At 38.7% G+C, this 21,895-nt stretch overlaps 2 protein-coding genes across 2 annotated transcripts in view; one reads left to right on the top strand and one right to left on the bottom strand.

The window, feature by feature from the left end:
• Nucleotides 1-16,258, top strand: part of LOC146316230 (septin-7-like) — a 52,999-nt gene extending 36,741 nt beyond the window's left edge. Inside the window, exons 6-14 of the mRNA XM_084733279.1 lie at nt 3,043-3,160; nt 3,354-3,446; nt 4,276-4,372; nt 6,570-6,581; nt 12,246-12,297; nt 12,690-12,815; nt 13,049-13,184; nt 13,591-13,736; nt 15,456-16,258. Of these exons, the coding sequence (XP_084589405.1) occupies nt 3,043-3,160; nt 3,354-3,446; nt 4,276-4,372; nt 6,570-6,581; nt 12,246-12,297; nt 12,690-12,815; nt 13,049-13,184; nt 13,591-13,736; nt 15,456-15,495 (820 nt within the window). The 3' untranslated portion in view covers nt 15,496-16,258. The remainder of the gene's footprint in view (nt 1-3,042; nt 3,161-3,353; nt 3,447-4,275; nt 4,373-6,569; nt 6,582-12,245; nt 12,298-12,689; nt 12,816-13,048; nt 13,185-13,590; nt 13,737-15,455) is intronic.
• A 3,773-nt stretch (nt 16,259-20,031) lies between these two features.
• On the bottom strand, nt 20,032-21,422 carry LOC146316229 (C-C motif chemokine 4-like). The gene is made up of 3 exons (XM_084734582.1): nt 21,344-21,422; nt 21,128-21,254; nt 20,032-20,930 (listed from the first exon to the last, which is right to left on the bottom strand). The coding sequence occupies exons 1-3, from the start codon at nt 21,405-21,407 to the stop codon at nt 20,822-20,824; spliced, it is 300 nt and encodes a 99-aa protein (XP_084590708.1). The 5' UTR covers nt 21,408-21,422; the 3' UTR covers nt 20,032-20,821.
• Nucleotides 21,423-21,895: the final 473 nt, after the last annotated feature.

The following is a 21,895-nucleotide window of genomic DNA, read 5'->3' as shown; positions in this document are numbered from 1 at the left end:
TTCATGAGGCTGAAATGCTGCATTTTATCCATATCTTGCTAAGGACAAGAGTGTGGGTAGCACATAAAACATCGGAAATGTGTCTACAAACATATGTGTACTGACTATAAATGCTTTGTGAAGGTGTTGTAGGTGTTTAGTGATGGATTTTAGCTACGCTAGTAGTTTGGCTCAAGGGATGATGATGTTGTTTGGTTGGCCCTAAGATACATCACTGCTGGTATGTAGGAACAAGTACTAGAATACTATAATACTGCAATAGGAAAAAGTTTTTGAGGTCACACAAGTGCCTTGACAATGAGTGTCTTCTGCTGTCCTCCAGTCTCTCTCTCCTTAGAGCAAGACACTCTGTTTTATCTGGGACCGCATTCACTCCAGGGCTCCTCTGATGCTGCATTATACACCGACCTGACCCCATTCTTAGTTCATACACATGCTCTATCCCTCTGTGAACTAGTGAACCACTCAACAGCTGTTTTCTTGCCCTCTTTGTATTTCTGCATTCCTGGGATAAGTACCTCAACATCCCCTTTACTCACGTCATTACACACAGACAACCATGTACAGAACCATGTCCACACACAGCATGCTTTATTTTAATGTGCATAAATAAAAAAATATTGCATTTTGTAGGCACAACTGGACACAATTCTATAAAACATGCTGATAAAGAAAGTTGAATGGTCAGAGACAGACTGTGCAGGCAGAGAGAAACGGAGACGGGGCGAGTCGCTGTGTGTGCAATAAGAGATGGTGTAGGTATGAGTGTGTGGGCCAACTTTCTCACAGTTACTTATTCTGTGAGAAACACTGTCACTCATCAGAGACACACACAATATTAAAATAAGACACTGATTATGCAGAATCTCAGTCAGGGTTTAGTTACAACTCTGGACTATACTGCAAGATGGGGAGCAATGGATTAACACTGATTACAGGTGAAATATTGATTTTAAGCTGTTAATTAGCCGGGCAATATAGATGTATATCTCTCAAATAATGCCCATCAACTATTCAGAATGAATAGTATTTTATTAAAATTACTAATTACCAGGCAGCAGAGCCAGAGCCCAGCATTATATTTTTTTTCTGGGGGAGCCTGCCCCAGAACCCTCTAGAGGGTCTGAGGTCCACCCACTACAGTCTTACAAAATCCTGTGGGAAACACTGTGATTATTAATCGTTTATTAAATTAATTGTCAACTATTTTACTAATTGATCAACTGGATTGGGTTGTTTTCATTGAGTCAGAATTCTTTGGATTCCAGCTTCTTAAATGTGGATATTTTCTAGTTTCCTTGGCCCTCTATGACTGTAAACTGAATATGTTTGGGTTGGGGACAAAACAAGGCATCTGAGGATGTCACCTTGGCCTTTGGAAATTAGTAATTAACATTTTCAATTAACATTTTTTCACCATTTTCTTTTTATGGTCAAAACAACTGATCCAGTGGTTCCAAAACTTTTTCTGGCATGCCCCTCTTCAGAAGTTCCCCATCCCACATCCCCTATCCAACAATTAAGAAAATATCAAAACGATTCTAGTTGAATTTTAGTATAAACAGCATTATAGCATCAGCAAACTTTTTTTGTTTATTTCCCAACATTATTCATATTCACTCTATTTTTTTCCCTGTGATCAGTGGATGACCCGCTCTGCCGCCGCAGCCATAGCCACGAGACTCCCCTGTACAATTATATTTACATGATTTTCACACACATACACTCACTTTCCACATACACTGCACACATGCAGGCACCCCCACTAGCCTTATGCCGGACCAGAGCTCTCTGTCTCTGGCCACACGACTGAATATGACTCTGACTCTGTCATTCAAACAGAGATGGAGAGCCTATGGGAGTATAACAAAGACAGTCCTTCATTAGCCCAGCAAGACAAAACTGTCAGTTGTCAGAGGAGAGAACACATAAGAGAAGAAGTCAGTTACACTCAGCTGGCTTTATTGTGTCTTTGCTGTGGGCAACATGCAGTGTATGGTTTTGGTTGGCCCTCTGCTGGTGACCCTCTGAATTGCATTAACTTTGAAAAGAAATGTAGAGAGGAAGGAGGCATTTTGTTTAGTTTACTGTAATTCTTGATTCAAAGGATGTGTCAGAGTGCCTGAAAGGGTTGCTTATCCACATAAATTTGTTTCTTTGTTATCAAGCATTTTGAGTAGAGATGCATTGATTTCGGTTTTCTTGGCCATCCCAATTTTTTATTTTTTTTATTTTTTTTAATTTTTCAGGGTCTGACCTGCTGATTCTGATTTTGGCCGATTTTGATTTTTCCATCTTTCTATAGCTATGATTGGCAGCATTCACAAACATTTTTGCCACTTTTCTTGTAACATTAATTTAGATATTCATAATAAAATTCTATTAAATAATTTATACTATATTATGTACCAGAGGGAACACAATTTCACAAGATTTTCCGGAATCTTGTGAGACATGATTTTATGTGATCTCGTGTGGAAGCAGTTGTAAACAAACCGGAGACTGACACGGTGCTGCTGTTTGGCGACATTGTCAGCTGCTCTGTCTTGCTGTCTTCTCTTAACACTTCAAACAAGCATGTGTCTTGGTGTGTGCTGAGTGTGTGCTTCTTAAATCAGCGCTGTTGTGAGTGTGATGTTACAGTCTGTGTCTGCTGTGCGGATGACATGACCGTTATGCAGAGCATGTGTGTGAATATGATCGGCACACAATTGAATATGTGACACTGACCTGCCAGTAAATGGTCAGGGCCAATCACACAGAAAACTGTCTGGTTCCAGACGGTCGATCGATGCATCCCTAATTTTGTTTTTTCAATCATCAATTTCCTACAAGAGTTTATCCTGTTCATGGATGATCAGGGTGGAGACTAACCCATCTCTGGATGCTAACACATGCAAACAAATTTAGCTGTGTGCTTTTCTATTAGGATAAACCTGTTGAATATACCCCATAGGCCAGTTGTTGCTCACCTGTATAGAAAAAAGTAATGGACTTGTTGATGATTTTAGTCAAATGTGTTTCTTTCTTTCTGTCCATCAGTCTGAAGCCTCTCGACATCGAATTCATGAAAAGACTTCATGACAAAGTGAACGTCATCCCGCTCATTGCCAAGGCCGACACTCTGACCCCAGAGGAGTGCCAGCTTTTTAAAAAACAGGTGTGTGTGTGTGTGTGTCACATTAGTGGGATAGGCAGTGCTGCTGTTTCAGAAAAAAAGTATTTTTAGAATAAGCATAAAATGTCCATTAAGTGCACGAAAATTGTAAACTTAGGAGAAATAAGGCTAAATATGTAGAAAGGTTTATAGTGTACTTGTGACCTTCATTCTGATTATTTTCTCCCCTCATCAGATAATGAAAGAGATACAGGAGCACAAAATAAAAATTTATGAATTCCCAGACACGGAGGATGACGAGGACAACAAACTCATCAGAAAGATCAAGGTAACGGACCACACAATCATTTTAGTAATCTCAGCAGAAATTGTCACACAATCAAAAGTCAGCCTGTCCTAAGTGTGTTTGTGTTTTCTTTCCAGCCACCATAGTAAGGGCGGGTCCATTATTTTCTTGTTTGTTTGCATATCATTCTGTATCTTCCCAGTAGTGTTCTTTATGTTTTCAAATCTGAGCATTCATATTGTTGTCAGTGTATGTATGTTTTAGCATCAAAATGCTATTTTTCCAAGACTTTCTAAAAATGCTTTCCCATGTGACCTGTGTAGGTTTCTGCATGATGATGTTGCTACATATAAACCCTCTGTGTTAGGAGAGGGGAGGGAGGTTATCAAGCACTATAACATGCATCACCACTTTTTGCTAATGGCTGAGTGGGAGTTTACATTTGAAGCCCCCTGAAAAGAATGCAGATGGAGTTTCCCTTTAATTAGCTAACCTACAAGTAGTCTCTACATTACCAAACCTCTATAGCCACTTTTTTTGTACGTGGCTGTTTGGCTATGCAGTGACTCGCCTTAAGAATATGTAAATATGGAAAAAGATAACTCTCTCACTGTAGAAAATGTTGTCAGTCTACTGCACTTGGACTTGACAGTTTTAATGTAAAAAAAAAATAATAATAAACGTCCTTATGCCTACAGCCTTAAGTATTCCAACCTAATCTTTCCTCAGGTATGGTCAGTTGACTACAGGAGATGACCATCAAATATCAAAGAGCAGTTTTTCAAAGAGCAGTTTGCAGTACTCCATCCAGAAAGAGCTGTTGTAGCAGTTTATCCATGATAAAACAAAGTTCTTTGTCTTTCCACCCCAGGAGAAGATGCCACTGGCAGTGGTCGGCAGCAATGTGGTAATCGAGGTGAATGGCAAGAAGGTCCGAGGTCGCCAGTACCCGTGGGGCGTGGCAGAAGGTAGGTTTACTCAGGTCCACTGCCGGAAAGGAAGGACCACTTAGAGGCCAAACTGCAGGTGCCCAGGAAATGAACTAGAAAAGAAGTATGCACACTTAAAGAGTTCACAAAGGGCAAAAATTAAGCTTTCTTATTTTTTTGTCAGTTTTCAAGTATGACATTTGATGCACAGTATGTCATTGCACCTTGGTCAGACAATGATGGATGTGAGAGTGAGGCTGACGCATGCTGGCGTTGGAAGGTTGATGTGTTTGAGAATGTCCAGCAGTCCCAGTATTTCCTCTCTCATAATGATTGAAGCATGATATTCCTGAGAGTGTGGAATATGGTGCATGTTTTCCACAGTGACCCCTTGTATCCACTGAATGTATTAACTGCCAGGTAACACAGTGACTTGTCAAAATGTGTTCTTGACTGGAAATGAGTTGAACAAATGCAGCTTTTCAAAGTGAAAAATAAGTATTTTATGTCAACATAGCATAGCATAATCCTAAAACACCCAGTAGAGCTTCATAGGATTAGTCCTGAAGTATATTTTAAAATGATTTTAGTAGAACTTTTGTCATTTCATTATTGTTGGACCAGTGTGAAGGATTTAGTGGCATCTAGGGGTGATGTTGTAGATTGCAACCAACTGAATTCTGCTCACCTCATCCTCCCCTTCCAAGCACACAGGAGAACCTATGGTTGCTGTAAAACTTGCAAAATTGTGAAAGAGACATTCCAGAGCCAGTGTTTCGTTTGTCTGTTTTGTCTGTAGAAACATGACAGTGCAACATGGAAGCCTCTCTGCCCTTTGTAGATATAAAGGACTCACTCTGAGGTAACAAAAACCTTATTCTTATGTTCAGGTGATCACACACTTAAACATACTTATGAATATTATACTAAATTTCTGCCATATTCTTCCAGTAAGTCCCCCAGATCTTAAACACTAGACCTTCATAATCAAACAAAAGTTTATTATTTTATATTATATTATATTTAGTCAAGATGCTTCTGCATTTCACTCTGCTAACTTAAAGATCTTAGTTATGGGAGACTATAAATGTTCATGGATTTAATACCAATTTTTAAAAAAGCCTTATTCAGTGGGTCCACAGAAGACAAACCACTTACCCACACCTTTAATATCCCAAAACATGGGTTAGGCCACATGAAACAACAATAATCAGCAATGTTTACAGCTGGAAGTTCAGTGAGTTATCTTGCCCTTGTTATTTTATTAATGACTCCTACTGGTCAACCAGGCTGCCTGTTTTCTGTTCTCTTCTTTATATCTCTTGTTGAACTCCAGTTAATGTGTCAGAGTTACATTGTAGAAAATTCAGAAGTTCCTGACCATGATTAAGAGTCTGTTTAAAGTTGTTATTTAAAGTGGAGTTGAATAGAAAACGCCTCTATTCTTCTGTTTCCAGATGGATTTGTGAATAAGCACACGTATTTGTTGCTCCCAGCTGTCAGTGGACATCAGCATCAAGTTAAACTTTTTTAGCATTTTTGTCCAGCTGGACGCCCTTTTGACGGATTGAGTTCAGTGGATGGCACTGTGGGTGGCGCTTTTTGAAGATCAGTTTCCAATAACTGGAAGCCCTCTGCTTCAGTTTTTGATGCTGTATGTGTGAATGAAGAGTTAGCAGTGACCAGGACTGTCAGACATTCAGAACTTTTTGTCTTGCGAAAGGGAAATAAATGAGTGCAACATGCACCTAAAGATGTTATTACATTTTGATAAGTGTGAAGTTATCTGGCAGTTATTACATTGTTATGTTATACTGTACTGTACACCTACCTGTCTTCTCCTCAACACAGACAAACTCACATGCACACAGTCCCTTTTGGTAGTGCTGGTCCTGATCCTGATAGGGATTCTGGAAAAGGGGGATAGACAGTGTATTATGGGGTATGTTGTTTGAGTATGGCAGCAAGCGCTGACTGACCCAACATCAGACTGCCATGCTTTCACCATTAGCCACAATGAACTGTTCTTCCTCTTACTGGTATGTTAGTCTTCCACTAAGTTTCATTTGTTTTAAAGTCCTCTGAAAGATGATATACTGTATATATCTTTATCTTTATATAAGGTAATATACCGTTGTTGCTCTGTGGTTGACCGTTTATCAGTCTTTCACTTTTTCATTCTTTCTTTTCTCTCTTTTTTCTTTTTTCTTTGTCTATTCTTTTTCATGACTGACAGAGGGCATTTTTGGTAAACCAAACCATCTTTCACTTTATTTCAACCTCATTTTCTCCCCTACTCCTCCTCCCTCGGAGTGTCCGCCAAACTCTCCATCCCTCCTTTCCCTCCACTTTTCTGTTGCTGTGCTCTCTCATCATTAGGCTGATGGTCAAACCAATGCTCTAATCAGACTTGGGCTGAATACTGATCAAAACTACTTAAATACATCATATTTTGGATACATATGAAAACACTGAAGAACAGGGCCATTAAAATGTGAACACAGACAATCATTCATGTGTTTTCAGTAGAATGTTGGTCTTAGTGCTCTTCGCTAAGTCTTATCATACACTCTGCAGTGAGTATTGACCAATGTAGGCAGGCTTCGCTTTTATGGAAAGATTCTAGAGGCCGTATCATCGCCGTGCTCCATGTTGTTACTATCTATGTCTTAGTAGTTTGAAGCACAAACCTTACATCCTTATATCATTTGGTGTAAGTTAGAGCCTGATTGATACATGAGTGTGGCTGGTAATCTCACATTAATTTAGTTTATTGCATATAGATTGGTACTGGGCTATATGTGACTGATAAGGGATAAGAAATTGCTCAAAAGAAATTCAAAATGAACTGCATGTTGGGGTAATTTTGAAACAGTGTTGCCATTGCATAGTTTGCACACCAGAAAGCAAGTTTTCATGAAATTTTTTTAATGGTAAAATGTTGCACCCAGTACATGTCTTGGTCACAAATCCCAAATTTAAGGCGTCCTTATCAAAAATGGTAAAGTATTAAAGTTAAAAAGCAATTATTATCTCGATCATAAGACAGTGTGAAGCACATCAAACACAAGAATCCACACTGATCTACCTCCAACAAAAGGAATGACAGTAGTAATGGGAGTTATTGCTCATGTGTGGATTAGGTTAAGCAGCACTAAATTACTTGTACGTGTGCACACAGATCAACACAATGTTCAGTGTAAGGGCAGGGTGTGTGGCCAGTGAGCACTGTGGCTTTTATTAATTTACAAAAGAGAAAAAGAAAATAGCTCTTAGACAGGAGCCAGCTCCCATCATTGACCTAAAACAGCTATTTCATAGAGCCCACTCAAAAGATGGTATTATGCCTTGTCTGCTTCTTAGTTTCCGTTATCATTGTGTGTGCTAGTGCTTACGTAGGGCACAAGGGCCGGTGATCTACTAGGCTGACACATGAATGATTACATTTGTTGTCTTTGTTCTTATATAATTTGATAGCCTGCAAGACAGTCTTTAAAAACCCCACTGTATATTTATAAAGCATATTTCCAGTTTATTACAACCTGGGTCTTATTTTAATAGCTTTAAGAATATTTTCCATCAGTTAAGGAGATATTGTACTCACCAGAGTAATTACTGAGATTTTGGGGACAGGATGACACACTGAAGTCTAAATGGGCAAGAGGATAATCAGTCAAACGATCAGACAGGTTTTAAACAATCCAATGATTTAGCTAGATTATCAAAACCATTTTATTTGGAGGCAAAACTGTAAATGAGTGCATCTAAAATGTTGCTAATAAACCCTGAAGTAATCTGTGTGCATACAATTACAGCAAATATACTTTGTTCAAACAGTTTAGGTAACCTGGGGGTTTGATTGTGTTTGCTTGTGTTTTTTACATATTAGACTTCTTTTTAATGATGTCAGTGTGTTCCCAGATCTCTGCAACATTATGATTACTGACAAGAATGAAGGCTAAAATGACCAAAATAAGGCCGAGTTTGTAGTAAACAGGAATTATCCTGCATAGTGCATTTGATAACGTTTATGTAATTGAAGTATCTCAAAATTTCAAATCCTTTCTGTCTGATGTTCTTAGCAAGCTTAAAGCTTTCACGTGGCCACTTGTTTTGTCCCAGGTCTGATGCTGTGAATAGTCATGGAGAAAACTAGAGGCTGTTTGGTGCTGAAGCTACAGCTGCAATAGAAACATCATTCTAATACTGTGGTTCCCTTCTTTGCTCCAGTGGTATCACATGCAGCAGCAATAACTTTTAATTACTCCCCTGCTTCAAGGCATGATTCAGCTAATTTTGAGTTGAGTTAATTGTGTTGCTGCAGGGTAAGAATGTGTGTACAGGCCTTGCTGTATCGCTGGACCAAGGACTGGGATCCACCATCCTAACGCATTGCTTATAGGTTCATGAGCAGTTAATGGTGAGCTAGTTTTCCAAAAGGGCATGTAGCAGCTCATTTAAGTCATCAAGGTAACATGTGGCTTGGTATCATGAGTTCCCACTCATTAGCGTACTTAGAATTTTAATATAACACTTAACGTGAAAACATGCTGTTTGTAAAAAATTCTGCACGCCCACACACACACACACACACACACACACACACACACACACACACACACACAGAGATATACTGCATGTTTGAAATAGACAGTTGTGTGCTCATGATTTATTAAACCAGTGCAGTTCATCATCATGGCCTAAATACATATTGCTAATAGATAAAGCACTCTGGCTCAAAACACCTGATGGACTGAGACAATTTTCTATTAAATCCATGATTGACAAAAAACAAAAGTAAAAGGATTTGACTTGTTTTTTTAATGAGCTATGTATCAGGTGTTTTCTGCCACTCATCAAGAAACAAGCTATATACTATAAGTTACAAGTTTTTTTTCCTATGACCTTTGACCCCACTTAGTTCCTTTACTTATTCCCCCAGTGAGACTTTCACCCCCAGCTGGTCATGCTCAGATCCTCATATAACACCCCCTCCAACCACCACACTCCCTTTACAAGCCCTGCACTCTTTAGCCAGTCAACTTGGACACATGCAGGTTATGGTGTTGATCCGGGCCAAATCTGGGCTGAATCTGGGCCAAACATAGGCCGATCTGGGCTTGAACCGGGCCAAGTCTGAGCCATTATAAACCCAGCTGCTCCAGACCCAGATTTAGCCCCCACTGGGCGCAGACAGTAACTGAAAAACCGTACCCCTCCCCTCCGTCAGAGCTCCCTCCTCTAGAAGAGACAGGAGGTCAATGGCTGGCTTTGGAGGCCAAGGGGCAGCAGGACTGCTTAAGTTTCATCAATGGTAAGGTGTCCTCCTTATTCGCTCCCCTGAGGATGATTGACTGCCAGTGGAGTGGAGGCTAACCAATAAGGAGCAGCATATTTGATGAAGAGGAGGCTGGAGATCCACTACATACATCCTCAGCAGCAATTTATCTGCAGTCCTTTTCCAGAATCCCGCCTGATCGTGTAACCATGTCTTTGTCATTGATATAAACTCACAGTCCTCTAACTGTACCATGTTAAAATGAGACCAGTTCTGTTTACTGTTGCCTGACCAAGAACTCTTGTTTGTTCTAACTATGTGGTGTCTGTGGGCTCAAACAGTGAAAGGCTGTGATCAGATAGGAGGATTTTTTTTTTTCTTGTGCTGAAACACAACACTCGCATCACTATTAAAACTGAGCTGGAACACTGAACATCATTCTCATTGCTGTGCAGTTAAGTGGCAAGTGGCTGCATATTAGAGCTCATGCAAAAGTGCACTAAGTTGAAGGCCCTGCTGGCTGCAACAAATCAACTGTACTGAAGTGAGATGCAGTCTTTGTTTTCACAAGACTCATCTGTCTTGTTCAACAGCCTATGTCTTTTTAATCTCATCTGCTGAACTATGTGTAATGTTAAAGGGCTCACTCTAAGTGATGAACACATTGAGAATTATCACCAAACTTTTCCGTTCCCCTTAGCTCCTTGAAACAATTTAGCTTCTTTAAGGTTTTTGTTTTGGCTTCATGATAAATTTAGTGTTCAGTCTCACTTAGCAATTTCTTATCAATATCATTTTCAGCAACAGCAGGCAGCTGTTTTCAGTATAATACTGTGCACTATCTGCCCAGCACCAAACAGAAGATAGTGGAGCATTTAGCAGCTTAAGATCATGATATTTTTCTCAGGAGGTGGGGGAGACCAGCCCTGCATCACCAGACTGTTTCACAAATGTGAATTATGTGCCAGAGCAAATAAAACATGAGCTCAGCAGATTCTTCTGGTTTCCAGGCTATGTGGAGACCAAAACCAGAGCTAAAAGAGATTGAATATTAAACTTTCATTCATCAGTTGGACAAAAACGCAGCTCCAAATGAATGTTAATGTTGCTCCATGTCTGCTGCAAATGTTAAACATGTCATAAACATGTCACATCAGAACAATGTCATCAGAACAAGTTTGCAGCTTGTTGCTCTTATCCCAAGTGGCCAAAACTCTTTTAATGCTGCTTTGAGGTTTTGGCGTAGCCGGAGCTAATTAGTTTGAGATCTCAGTTCATTTTTTATTTCCAATGGGTGCAGACCAAAATGCCTTTAGACACAATTGGACAGACCTACAACCACTTAGTGACACATGCAAGGTGGGGTAGTGCTTGGTCCATTTTCAGTAATGGAAAAAATGTGTTTCTGAAAACATTTCAGGCAGGAAATAGGATATTCAGCAACAGAATTTTGATTCGTATTTGATCTGTACTGCCTAGTTTGACAGTGTAATCTGATTTTTGTGAGCTTAGTGTGTGATTTATCAGATTTGGACTGGTGATGCTCCTCTGTCAGTCATCATATTAAACCCACCTCATATTAAATAAATGATAAATAGAGCCAGGACAGTTAGAAATCTGTCTGCCAGAACAAACAAAACATGAACATGTATTTCTATAACTGACTGACACATTCAAATAAAGCAGGCCCGTGGCTACATTTGCAACTAATAATAAAGCTAAACTACCAAATTTTTCTATATACACATCAGTGTTTTATACACACTCTTCTCTTTGCAAACTGGTCTAATTATATAAAAGAAGTAATTCCTATATGAATCTGCACAAGAGAAGTTTGCATGAACATTGTTTGCTGTTGCTACTCAGCTGAAACATATTTGTCTTAAGCCCCAAAACATCATTTGTTAAAGGCAGCCAGTTGCAACCCAACCAGATAAAAACCAGAATGACAGCTGTGTGTTCATATTAAAACCGTCCTATGTGATCATGGCCTTGTGTCCCTCTGCCCTTTGTTTTCTGTTATTGTGCTGCTACAACTGGTATTCTACAGTGTCTCCTTTCACTCTAAATACTGACGACACCTGAAAATACCTTTCTCTCGATGTACCCCTCCTTTATATCTGATGAATGAATGAACTTTACTTACTGTGATGTGTGTGTGTTTGTACCATGAGGTCTCCAGAGAGACTAATAACATTAATTTTAACTTGGTGTTGTTGTTTTGGGTTTTTTTTCTATATTGCCACTATACTATATATGTTTTATCATGTAAATAACACACTCTACAGTTGTGTTGATCTTACTCACCAAAAGCACAATAATGTGTGTTTCTGCTGGGACTGCCTCTCAATATGAACACATAGCCAGAGATAGACTACATCAGCTGACAGTTATTTACCCAATAACTTTATCCAGAACTCATTGTTGTTCTTAAGCACCTGTAAGACAGTTAAACTGTATGTGCAAACATCTATAAAAGCTCAGATAATCATGCTTGCAATGTATTTCTAGTTCACTTTCTCTTGAGCCAAGGCTTATTATGATAATTGCTGTGAGGAGTGTTCATGTAAAGTAATTTTGATCTGTGTGTCTCTCCCTCTCTCTCTACTTCCCTCTCTCTCCCTTGTGTTTCAGTTGAGAATGGGGAACACTGCGACTTCACTGTGCTACGCAACATGCTGATCAGGTGAGACACAGTGTTCAGCTGAATGTTTATTCCCCTTAACTTCCTCTCATGAATGCAACTTGTTTTCTAGCCCTTTGATAAATCAAAGTGTTAGATGTTCCTGTCAAACCTAACCCACAGAGGCCACTAGAGGCTGACAAATGCCTTCTAATGCTCACATCAGTATTACATATACACTTATGCATATCTCAGATGTTGTGTAGCAATGATCAAAGTTTAATATAAAATATGCATTTATAGCTTTAGCTTCTTCTCTCATGAATAAATAATCAATAAGCTTTTTCTTTATTCTTGGATTCTCTTTCTTATTCCTTTTCTCCTCTTTCCACCCCATCCTCCTTCTGGCTTACCGTACCTGATTTTATTTTTGTTTTCTCCTCCCCCCTCCAAAGGACCCATATGCAAGATCTCAAAGATGTCACCAACAATGTCCATTATGAGAATTACCGCAGTAAGAAACTTGCTGCTGTCACCTGTAATGGAGTGGACACTTCCAAGACCAAGGGACAGCTAACTAAGTAAGCCTCAGTTACTTAAACTGCTCTCTGATTTCAATGACAGAGAACACACAACTTGATTTGTAATAAGATGAGTATAAAGTACAATGGCTGCTTGTTGTCGCACAGTCTTTATTTATTAGCAACCTTAAGCTTGTTTGTAAGAAAGTGAAGGCTATTCATATAGCAGCTGTCTTTCTTTTTTTTTCTAATGAATATTAGCAATTAATGTCTGCCTCTGCCATGGTCAACAGGAGTCCTCTGGCACAGATGGAGGAGGAGCGCAGGGAGCATGTGATGAAAATGAAAAAGATGGAGGCAGAAATGGAACAGGTCTTCGAAATGAAGGTTAAGGAGAAGAAGCAGAAACTGAAGGATTCCGAAGCTGAGGTGGGTGTGAGTTAGAGGGAGATGAAATCAAGATGTCTAACATGATGCAATAGGTTAACCTCAAACAACTCAGCTGCAGCTCCTCTCTGTAGCTTTTCACAAGACCCCATATTTGTAGATGAAAGGCTTTATAATCCACTGATATTTTGGCAAGCACCCCATGCACTCATATTCAGAGCCTGTCATTCCAGTCAGAACTATACAGTGTAAAACCTAATTTATTTCGGTCAAAGTCAAACAGCCTCCGTAACAGTGTCAGTATAAAGATCTTATAATTGTCCCATACAAATTACTCTAGCCACTTACTTAGTTCTGCTGAGTTTAAACATTTACAATGGGTGTTAGAATTTCGAGTTTCCTGCCTTTGTGTTTAGAGAGTGATTCTCTCTAATGTTTTGACCCCCAGCTGGAGCGACGCCACGAACAGATGAAAAGGAACTTGGAGGCGCAGTACAAAGAGCTGGAGGAGAAGAGACGAGTGTTTGAGGATGAGAAGGCCAACTGGGAGGCTCAGCAGAGAATCCTGGAACAGCAGAAATTGGACGCCTCTAAGTCAGTAACAGCTGGCTGAAAAGCTGTTTAGCTAAAAATGATTTGTTAAGCATGCAATATGTCTACTGATTGGTACATCTCACTAAATGCCCTTTGACAATATTGACATGAAATTTACAAAGTAATGCTATCCATTACATTGTGATTGATTCTTACTCCTTGCATGCATTTCATTATTCTGCACCAGAGTACCTAACAACATATTACATTTCGTCATTGTTGTTTTTTTAATTCATTCATTTGAGGTGTTTATTTCCTTGTGTGTATGTATGTGTGTGGGAAGTGTTATTTATTAGGTTTAATAGGTTATGAAAGATACCTGAAAGGCAGAGCGACACACCGTAACAAATTACTGCAACGGCCAATAGAGATAAGGCAGTTCCACAGTGCATTAAAACTATAAGTCTCTGGTTTATATAAGAATGTGAAAAAAGCTTATATGGTGGAGGAGATAAATGGAATTTCCTGTGTGCTGCTGAAAACATTGAAAAGATTAGATTTAAGAGTCCTTACTGTAAAAAAAATTAGGCATTATGTCTTCGGTAGACAGTAATAACATTGAAAACTGCTCACAGAGACGTCTGTGGATTATCTAGAGCAGTCATTCCCAGAAACTGGGTCTTGACTCACAGGTGGATCACAGAAGACTTTTACTGGGTCAGCAAATAAATAAAAGACTATGGAAGTAATTCTGCAAATTTAAGATATATACCTGCAGTACTCCTCAACTAAAGCAGTTAAAATGTGTATATTGCTTTCCTGACGAGAGGAAAAAACAAGAACCTGTTCCACCTATTGCACGTATATAGATTTTTGCATTTTGAGCCCAACTCACACTCTTACAGTTTAGAAAAAGTTTTGTTGAGATGATACTTAATTTACCTCTTTAAATAAACTTGAATCTTCAAGTTTTAGAAACTCCCAAAACTTGTATTTCAAAAATTGAGTGAACTCGAAGTGAAAGTAGATAATGGTCAGTGTCTTAATATTTTCAAATTAAAACCATCTAACTTTCAAGCACCCAAATAATGTCAAATCAGGTCTCTAAACCTCAAAGATTCAAATTCATCTAAAGAAGAAAAGTAAATTAACTGAACATAAAGATTATAGGTTGGCAAAGCTGTTTTTACCCGACTACAATTTTTTAACTATGCTTTCACATCACTAGATTGGTTGATTTGGTTGAGACCATGAAAAAAAGATTCATATTTACCGTCTAGTGCTGATCCGATTCATGTTCACACTGACTTTTTACAAACCAACCAAGAGGAGTAAACATGAACGTATGGACTGACGGCTAACATTGACTGGACAGTTTTGGAGACTCGTCATCCTCCATCATCAGTCCTACCACATGGGAAAATCAAAATCTAGTGACTGACAGCAATCCATGCTGCACTTCACTAAACCTGGTGTGAGTTTATTTAACATATATGGTGTCAAAAGAGTTTATAAAGAAATATTTATTATCAGCATTATCAGACCAGACTGCAACTGGACCTCATGCCATAGACAGTGTGTGTGTGTGTGTGTGTGTGTGTGTGTGTGTGTGTGTGTGTGTGTGTGTGTGTGTGTGTGTGTGAGTGTGAGTGTGAGTGTGAGTGACCTGACTCTTGGCAGCTCACTGCCAAGCTACCTGTAAAGCTCAGTAATGAGTTTTATATGTTTCTTGCACTAGATAGTAAATTAATGCTCTCAACTTTCTTGTTTCTCACACAGGACGATGGAAAAGAATAAGAAGAAAGGAAAAATCTTTTGAAGAGAGACACAACCTGCTCCTTCAGTTCCACATATTTTCTTCACCCCATCTGAGTTGGCGCTCAGAACATTCACACACATGAACAGATATAACACTCAGCACATTCCACAACATTCTTCTGTGTAACATTTAACATGCACCATGTGTTACATGGACACCATTTACACATACATACACACACACACACACACACACACATACATACATGCAAATGCCCACAACAGTCCACCTGCTCGTCTCTCTGCAGGGTTTCACTGTATCTGCTGAAACCTTTCCTTTTCATGGAGAATGCATGTTTTTGTGAAATTCTATTTTCCTATATTTCCTGACAAAGAGGAGAAGCCCGAGTTCCTCTGAGCTACAGTATGGAGTTACCACATGGCAGGGACCATGCATAGCCATTTGAACACATGTAGTAGTTGTATGTTCTCTACATATTCCATAGATCTGCAGATAGATGTACTATCCCTCTCCTTGGCGCTCTTTCTTTTTATTGTTCTCAAAAATTTAACACAAGTGTACACCAATTAACACACTCGGTTTTAAAGACCTCACTGTTGAGAATGTGTTGAGAGAAGGGGGAGTGTATGTGAGGGATGGTAAAAGAATGAGGTGGCCGCTGAGGAGGGAGGAGTCTGGTGGAATAAAGGCCCAGTTACACCAGAAAGTGGCACAACAAAATTAATCATTGAGTCTTATGTGGTTCTACAGGCTTGATGACCATTAATTTTAACTGGCGAGCTAACTGGTAACACGCAGGCCAGCTGGGAACATGCTAGTGCTATTTAGTTACAGTGGCTTTTTTAACTTCTGTTTTCTTTGTATTTCAATAAATATTCAACAAAGTGTTACTGAAGTTAGAGGAAAAAACCTAAAGATCTTGCTAAGTATTAATTGTCAAAATTGTCAGAGCAGTCAGTGGAAAAAATGTGTCTTTTGAATAAAACAGTAAGGTTGCTAACAAATTATTTTCCTGTTGGCAAACTTCCTGTTTTAAAAAACTTGATTGAACTCCTGTCTTGAAAATGTTTACAAAATAATCCCTCTTTTGTGAAGCAGTTTATACTTCAGAGAAGATTAAATGAAACTGTGGTGCGACACAGCTGATAAATTTTGGTTACAACAACTTCTTCTATTTTAGACTCCCTCAAAGGTCAGCACCACACACCACACCACTAGCTTCGGTCACCAGCGCAAATTCAGGCGTCACCAAACTCTACGTGAAAACAATCGCCCTCGCAAGCCAATCCACTGATCAGAATGTTGCCATTTTAAATGCTGGTGTGACCAGGCCTTTAAACAGGATTTTCAGTGCAGTGGCAGGTGTTGTGTGTGTGTGTGTGAGCAGGTGTGTTTTAGTAGATGCTGTGTTGGAGGTCATAGATACTGTCTGATCTGTAGCGGGCAGACAGAAGAAGGGAGATCCAACTCTTGTGTGTAACAGCAGCCAGAATATTGTCATTGCAGTGTGTGTTACCTATTTAAAAAGAAGACAATATGCAAAAGCCTCATTGGTGTGTACAACTTTACAGATTCCAGTGATTGCAAAGATGTTTTATATTGTGATGTAAGTGATGGATGTTGTCATAGACTTGAAGCTGTGATGTTTTCCCTTTGTGCAGAACTTCCAAAGGGACAATTCATCTAAAAGCTGAAATATTCCTTTAACCTTCCTTTCTCCCTTGGACCTCTACAGAAAGACAACTGTTTGGAGAAGTTTGCCGGTTCAGCCGTAGGTTTTTCTCTGACTTCACTGAAAATACTATATATATATATATTATATATATATATAAAACTGTGAAGTCCAGTTCAGAGTCAGAAAGCAGTGAGCTGCAACACATTCAATCTTAAGTATACCTTTCCAAGAGTTGTCATGTTTTATTTTCATATAATGATGATATTGATAATACTATATGTACGGTTGAAGAATGACTCCTTAAATCCTGTGTAGTTTTCATAAAGGACTCATAGATTACTCTGTTATTTTAGTATAGTTTTTCAGACTGCCCGCAGTTAGGATGCATTTAAAGCAAAATGCTAAAGGGACAACACCTTATACCTTCAACACATGAAATATGACCTGTATGGATTTGTTCATGATGGAAATGCATATATTGTGTACATACTGGAGGCTGCTCAGTGGCCTTTTTTTCTTTAGTTTTTTGTTTTGTTTTGTTTTTTCCAGAATATTATAAGCCAGGAATAACAGCAGGACTTGTACTCAGAACAGAACCAGTTGAGTAAAACTGGTTTTAAGGACCCATGAATACATTTCCAGACATTTTTACACACACACACCCATAAATACTATATACATCTATGCCAATGAGTACACCTCAGGACCGCTCTATTTTCTCTAAGTCCAGAGAAAAGCAATTCTGTGGTCCACCAAGTTAAAATAAGCGATTTTTTTTTCTTGAAAATGTTTGGGAACCACTCACCGTTCCAGTAACACCAAGTTAAGATAGGCCTAAGTTTAGGTGGATTTTTTTGTAATATTTTCTTTTTTATATATATATATATATGTACACAGTTTTCTGCTTCTCTTCTGTTTTATTATGTGTTCTGTCTCTAACCGTACATGGTTAATATTAAAGTTGACAAGGTTATGCTTTAACTCCTAACTTGTGCAAGTATTCTTTTTAAAACGCTCTCATGAAATGAATAAGTCTTTAAAGGGACAGTTCACCCCAAAATCAAAAGTACGTATTTTTGTTTTTACCTGTAGAGCTATTTGTCAATTTAAACTATTTTGGTGTGAGATATCAGCTGTAGAGATATTAACATAATGGAATTAGATGGCAGTCAGCTTGTGGTCCTTAAAGCACCTTGTGTGTTTCATGTCAGAACTATTTTCTTTCCGCTGAACTACAATCACCAACTGCGTCAGTGCACTAGCCAGCTCAGTGGTGCTAATGCTACAGCTCAGCTGAGGAGGACACCATTAATGTTTATACATCCCACGCTGACATGGGCATGAGTCTTGTCCGTGAGTAGATGTACACTTCCTTCTGCATGCAGGTTGAGGGTGTAGCTCAGTAGAAAGAAAATTGGTCCTACACAAAATTGTTCGCAACAAGATCTGTGGATTATCTTGAGTAAAGGGGTCATGATTTCTGGAAAGAGACATTCCTGTTAAGTACTCACACCAAAACAATCTAGGTGGATAAGTAGAGCTACAGGTATGGAGAAATATCCCTTTAATATAGAGACAAACATTGATAATCTTTTCTGGATGGGAAATTATAAAAAATATATAATATAATAATCAAAACTGAGTTAACAGAATAAGAAATAAAGCGGAGTCTTAATGATGTCTTTACTGAAATGATGATGCCCTTCTGTCTTCACTGTCATAAGTTCTCTTCTGATTATCTTATGTGATCTTGTAGCTGCTGATATGGTCTCATCTGCATATTAACATCAGTTCTAAGTGTCGATATAATTAAGCATTCTCTGCTTTTCTCAAGTCATTGCCAGTTAATGGGCCTTTTTCACAGCAGCCATTTTGACATGTAACACAGAGGTTATTAGTGATACTAATTAATCTAGCATGTAGGCTAGCATGGTTATCTTGAGCCTATAAAGTTGTAAGTTAGGCAAGCAAGCAAACAGATAATTTTGAATGGCCACAGAGTACATACCTAGATATTTCTTTTAAAATGGTACATTGGTTTTCATAATGTTAGTTCACTTTTCTCTTAACCTGGTCCTTTTTAACAGGCTTTATTTGATCTCAACTAAATGAATGCACTGCAATATACTTACTTGACTTCAGAAGGGTTGCCCGCTCCCTTAAAAATGCAGAGGAGAGTGAGGAAATAAGGATGAAGTGATGAGTTTACGGGGACTGCTGGTGGACAGGTAAGGAATGATGGTCCTGAAATGACAGGAGAGGCTTACTGTGGACCAGGAGATAGAGGGTTAGGATGAGGACTGAATAAAAACATCAGCATGTCCCAAATGTGCTCACACTGGAAAAGTGGAAAAATGAAGTATCCTGAAACCGGACAGTATTCATTCAAGTACAGTTGAGTTTGTATGTGCTGTGGCTGTACACTATTCTCCCTCAATGCAATGCACGAAAGAAATGGAAAAGGAGATGCTCACAGCAAAAAAAATGAACAAAAATAAATACATGAATGGTGGTGAAACATCTCCAGAAAGACAACAACAATAAGAAATAAATGTCAAGAAGTATTGGTTTCTATTTGTGAGGTTTAATTTGCAGAGACACAGTTTGATAGATATTTCACATCTTGTGTCATTTCACATAAATATAAAGCAGTAAAAAAAAGTTAAGTATGTTGTAATGTATGTTGGAATATTTACTGCATAACTATACTAAAACAATTGGTAAGTAGTACACATTGTATAGAATTATGTACTATGGATTTGGGGCACAGGATATGACAAGACATCCTTGTTAACTGTTTCTCCTTTTTAACAGTATTTTTTTAAACATACTGTCATATCTCCCAGACATTTTTACATTTGTATTTTTTTTAATGATCTGAATATCTATAATGTAAATGTAATTTAATGCTTAGAAGTTTGACTGCTTTGCTGTGGATTTGTTTAATCACATTATCAACATTGTGGTTAGTCTCTCAAATGTCCTGTTATCTTAAGAACAACAAGACATATTTTTCTAATAATATTATTGATAAGAAATAGTAGGATAAAACCAATGATGCTAATTAAGGTCTTGTTCTATTTAGTGTAGCAGAGACTTTCCAGTGAGCCAACATGCACACATGCCACAGGTATATACACGTCGCAGCTCAGCTATTACTGCCATCTTTGCAAACCTGCATTACATAGCTTATGGTCAAAAAAAAAGTTCCAAACAAGCTGTCAGATGCACGGGCTCAACATACTTGCACTTTGTAAAAGTGTTGTAGCTAACAGGCTGGCATGTAGCGTCTACTGCACGTCCAGCAGACACAGAGTGACATTAGCATTAATTTGTACAGGGAATCTCTCTTGATAGTGTGATCATTTCTGTCCTTCGAGTGACAAAGTGCATCACTGATGTATCATCTATTTTTCCCTAGTAACCTGCTGTGAACTAAACCATACCTTAAAATCATAGAGCTTATGGTTAAAACACTTGTATGCGTTGTACACTCATTCACTCTAATTCACAAAAGTGTGAATTAAAAACCTAATCATATCAAAAAACACACACCCCACAATAGAGTGCAATACAGCAATTAAGGTTTAATTAAAATACAAAAATTAGATATATTATATTTTTGCCCTGAGGCCTGAAAAAACATTTACTTTAATCAAATTTAATAGAGAAATACACAATAGTACATGTTCAGAGCTGCAGACCACTGCCTACAGTGTTGTGGAGCTGATTGTAGACGTCCAGAGCCCACTGGAGAGTCTGACTGTAGCACACCTGCCTTCCTCTGACAGTCTGGACTCTGTAAAACATACAGAAGAGAAATCTTAGTTTATCCACCGTCTTTTGTTCATGTTTTAAAGGAAGTGTAACTGATTATTATGGCTAGTGTGGCCTGGTGACAGAGCCTGTCTGGAGGTCATCGATTGTCCATCTTTCTTTTCATCATTTTACTATCCATTATGAAAGAAACAGAAGAAGAATGAAGCAGAAACTTACATGAATGCCTGGTTCAGACAGGAGCTGTGGGTCTTGGTTACGGTAGAAATACGGTTTACTGGTAAAGTGCCTGTGTAGAAGTTGAAACAGCATCTTCCAGGTGCTGTGCTGAACTGTGCAGCTTTAGCTTTAAGGGAAATTAAATGAAGTCAGTATAAACATGTCAGTGATAAACCTTCAAACAAATATGACAAGGGACAAACAGAGATCACTCACGCATGGCGTTGCAGCAGCAGGCAGCGAGCAGCAGCAGCCCCAGAGTGAAGCAGAGAATCTTCATGATGCTGTCAGTAAAACGACAACGATGATGCTGGTGTTCTTCTTCTGTCTTTGCTGTGATCGACTCTTCGCTCTGTGTCCATATAAATCCTGTCCAATGCAGAACTGAAAGATGTCTAATGTCAGCCTTTCCACCCAAAATTAATCCACCCATCAGGGCAGAATTTCCCCACACCTCCTCAGCTTTCCACCACAAAGAAGTACTCAAATTGATGTTATCTAGTTCATGGAAGGAAGTCACTGTAAAGGGGCAGCCCAGAGTTTTGTTGTGCTGAAATCACCTCCCCTATACCACTAAATACAAAAGTCTTCTCTGTATTTATTTTTACATCTTGGTGTTAAGTTAGTGGAAAGGTCAAGTTCGTCATATACTTATAGTGTAGATGTTTTCACAGAAGTACAAAGCACACACAAAAAACTGAAATACATTTTTATTGATTCTATTGAACTTGTTTTTAGTTTTCTCATGAAATGAGCTTTCAACATGTC

Source organism: Lutjanus erythropterus, chromosome 13 (assembly GCF_056507025.1).
Source record: "Lutjanus erythropterus isolate fLutEry1 chromosome 13, fLutEry1.hap2, whole genome shotgun sequence".
Lineage (NCBI taxonomy): Eukaryota > Metazoa > Chordata > Actinopteri > Lutjaniformes > Lutjanidae > Lutjanus > Lutjanus erythropterus.
The sequence above is the reverse complement of the archived record's forward strand: the minus strand, read 5'-3'. Positions and strand labels throughout refer to the sequence as shown.

Excerpts from the sequence above, each read along its gene's own strand:
- LOC146316229 (XM_084734582.1), bottom strand. The coding sequence starts at position 21,407 with ATGAAGATTCTCTGCTTCACTCTGGGGCTGCTGCTGCTCGCTGCCTGC. Across the intron at positions 21,255-21,343 it reads CTGCTGCTGCAACGCCATGC|CTAAAGCTGCACAGTTCAGC; the intron begins GTGAGTGATCTC and ends TTTCCCTTAAAG. Across the intron at positions 20,931-21,127 it reads TGTCTGAACCAGGCATTCAT|AGTCCAGACTGTCAGAGGAA; the intron begins GTAAGTTTCTGC and ends TATGTTTTACAG.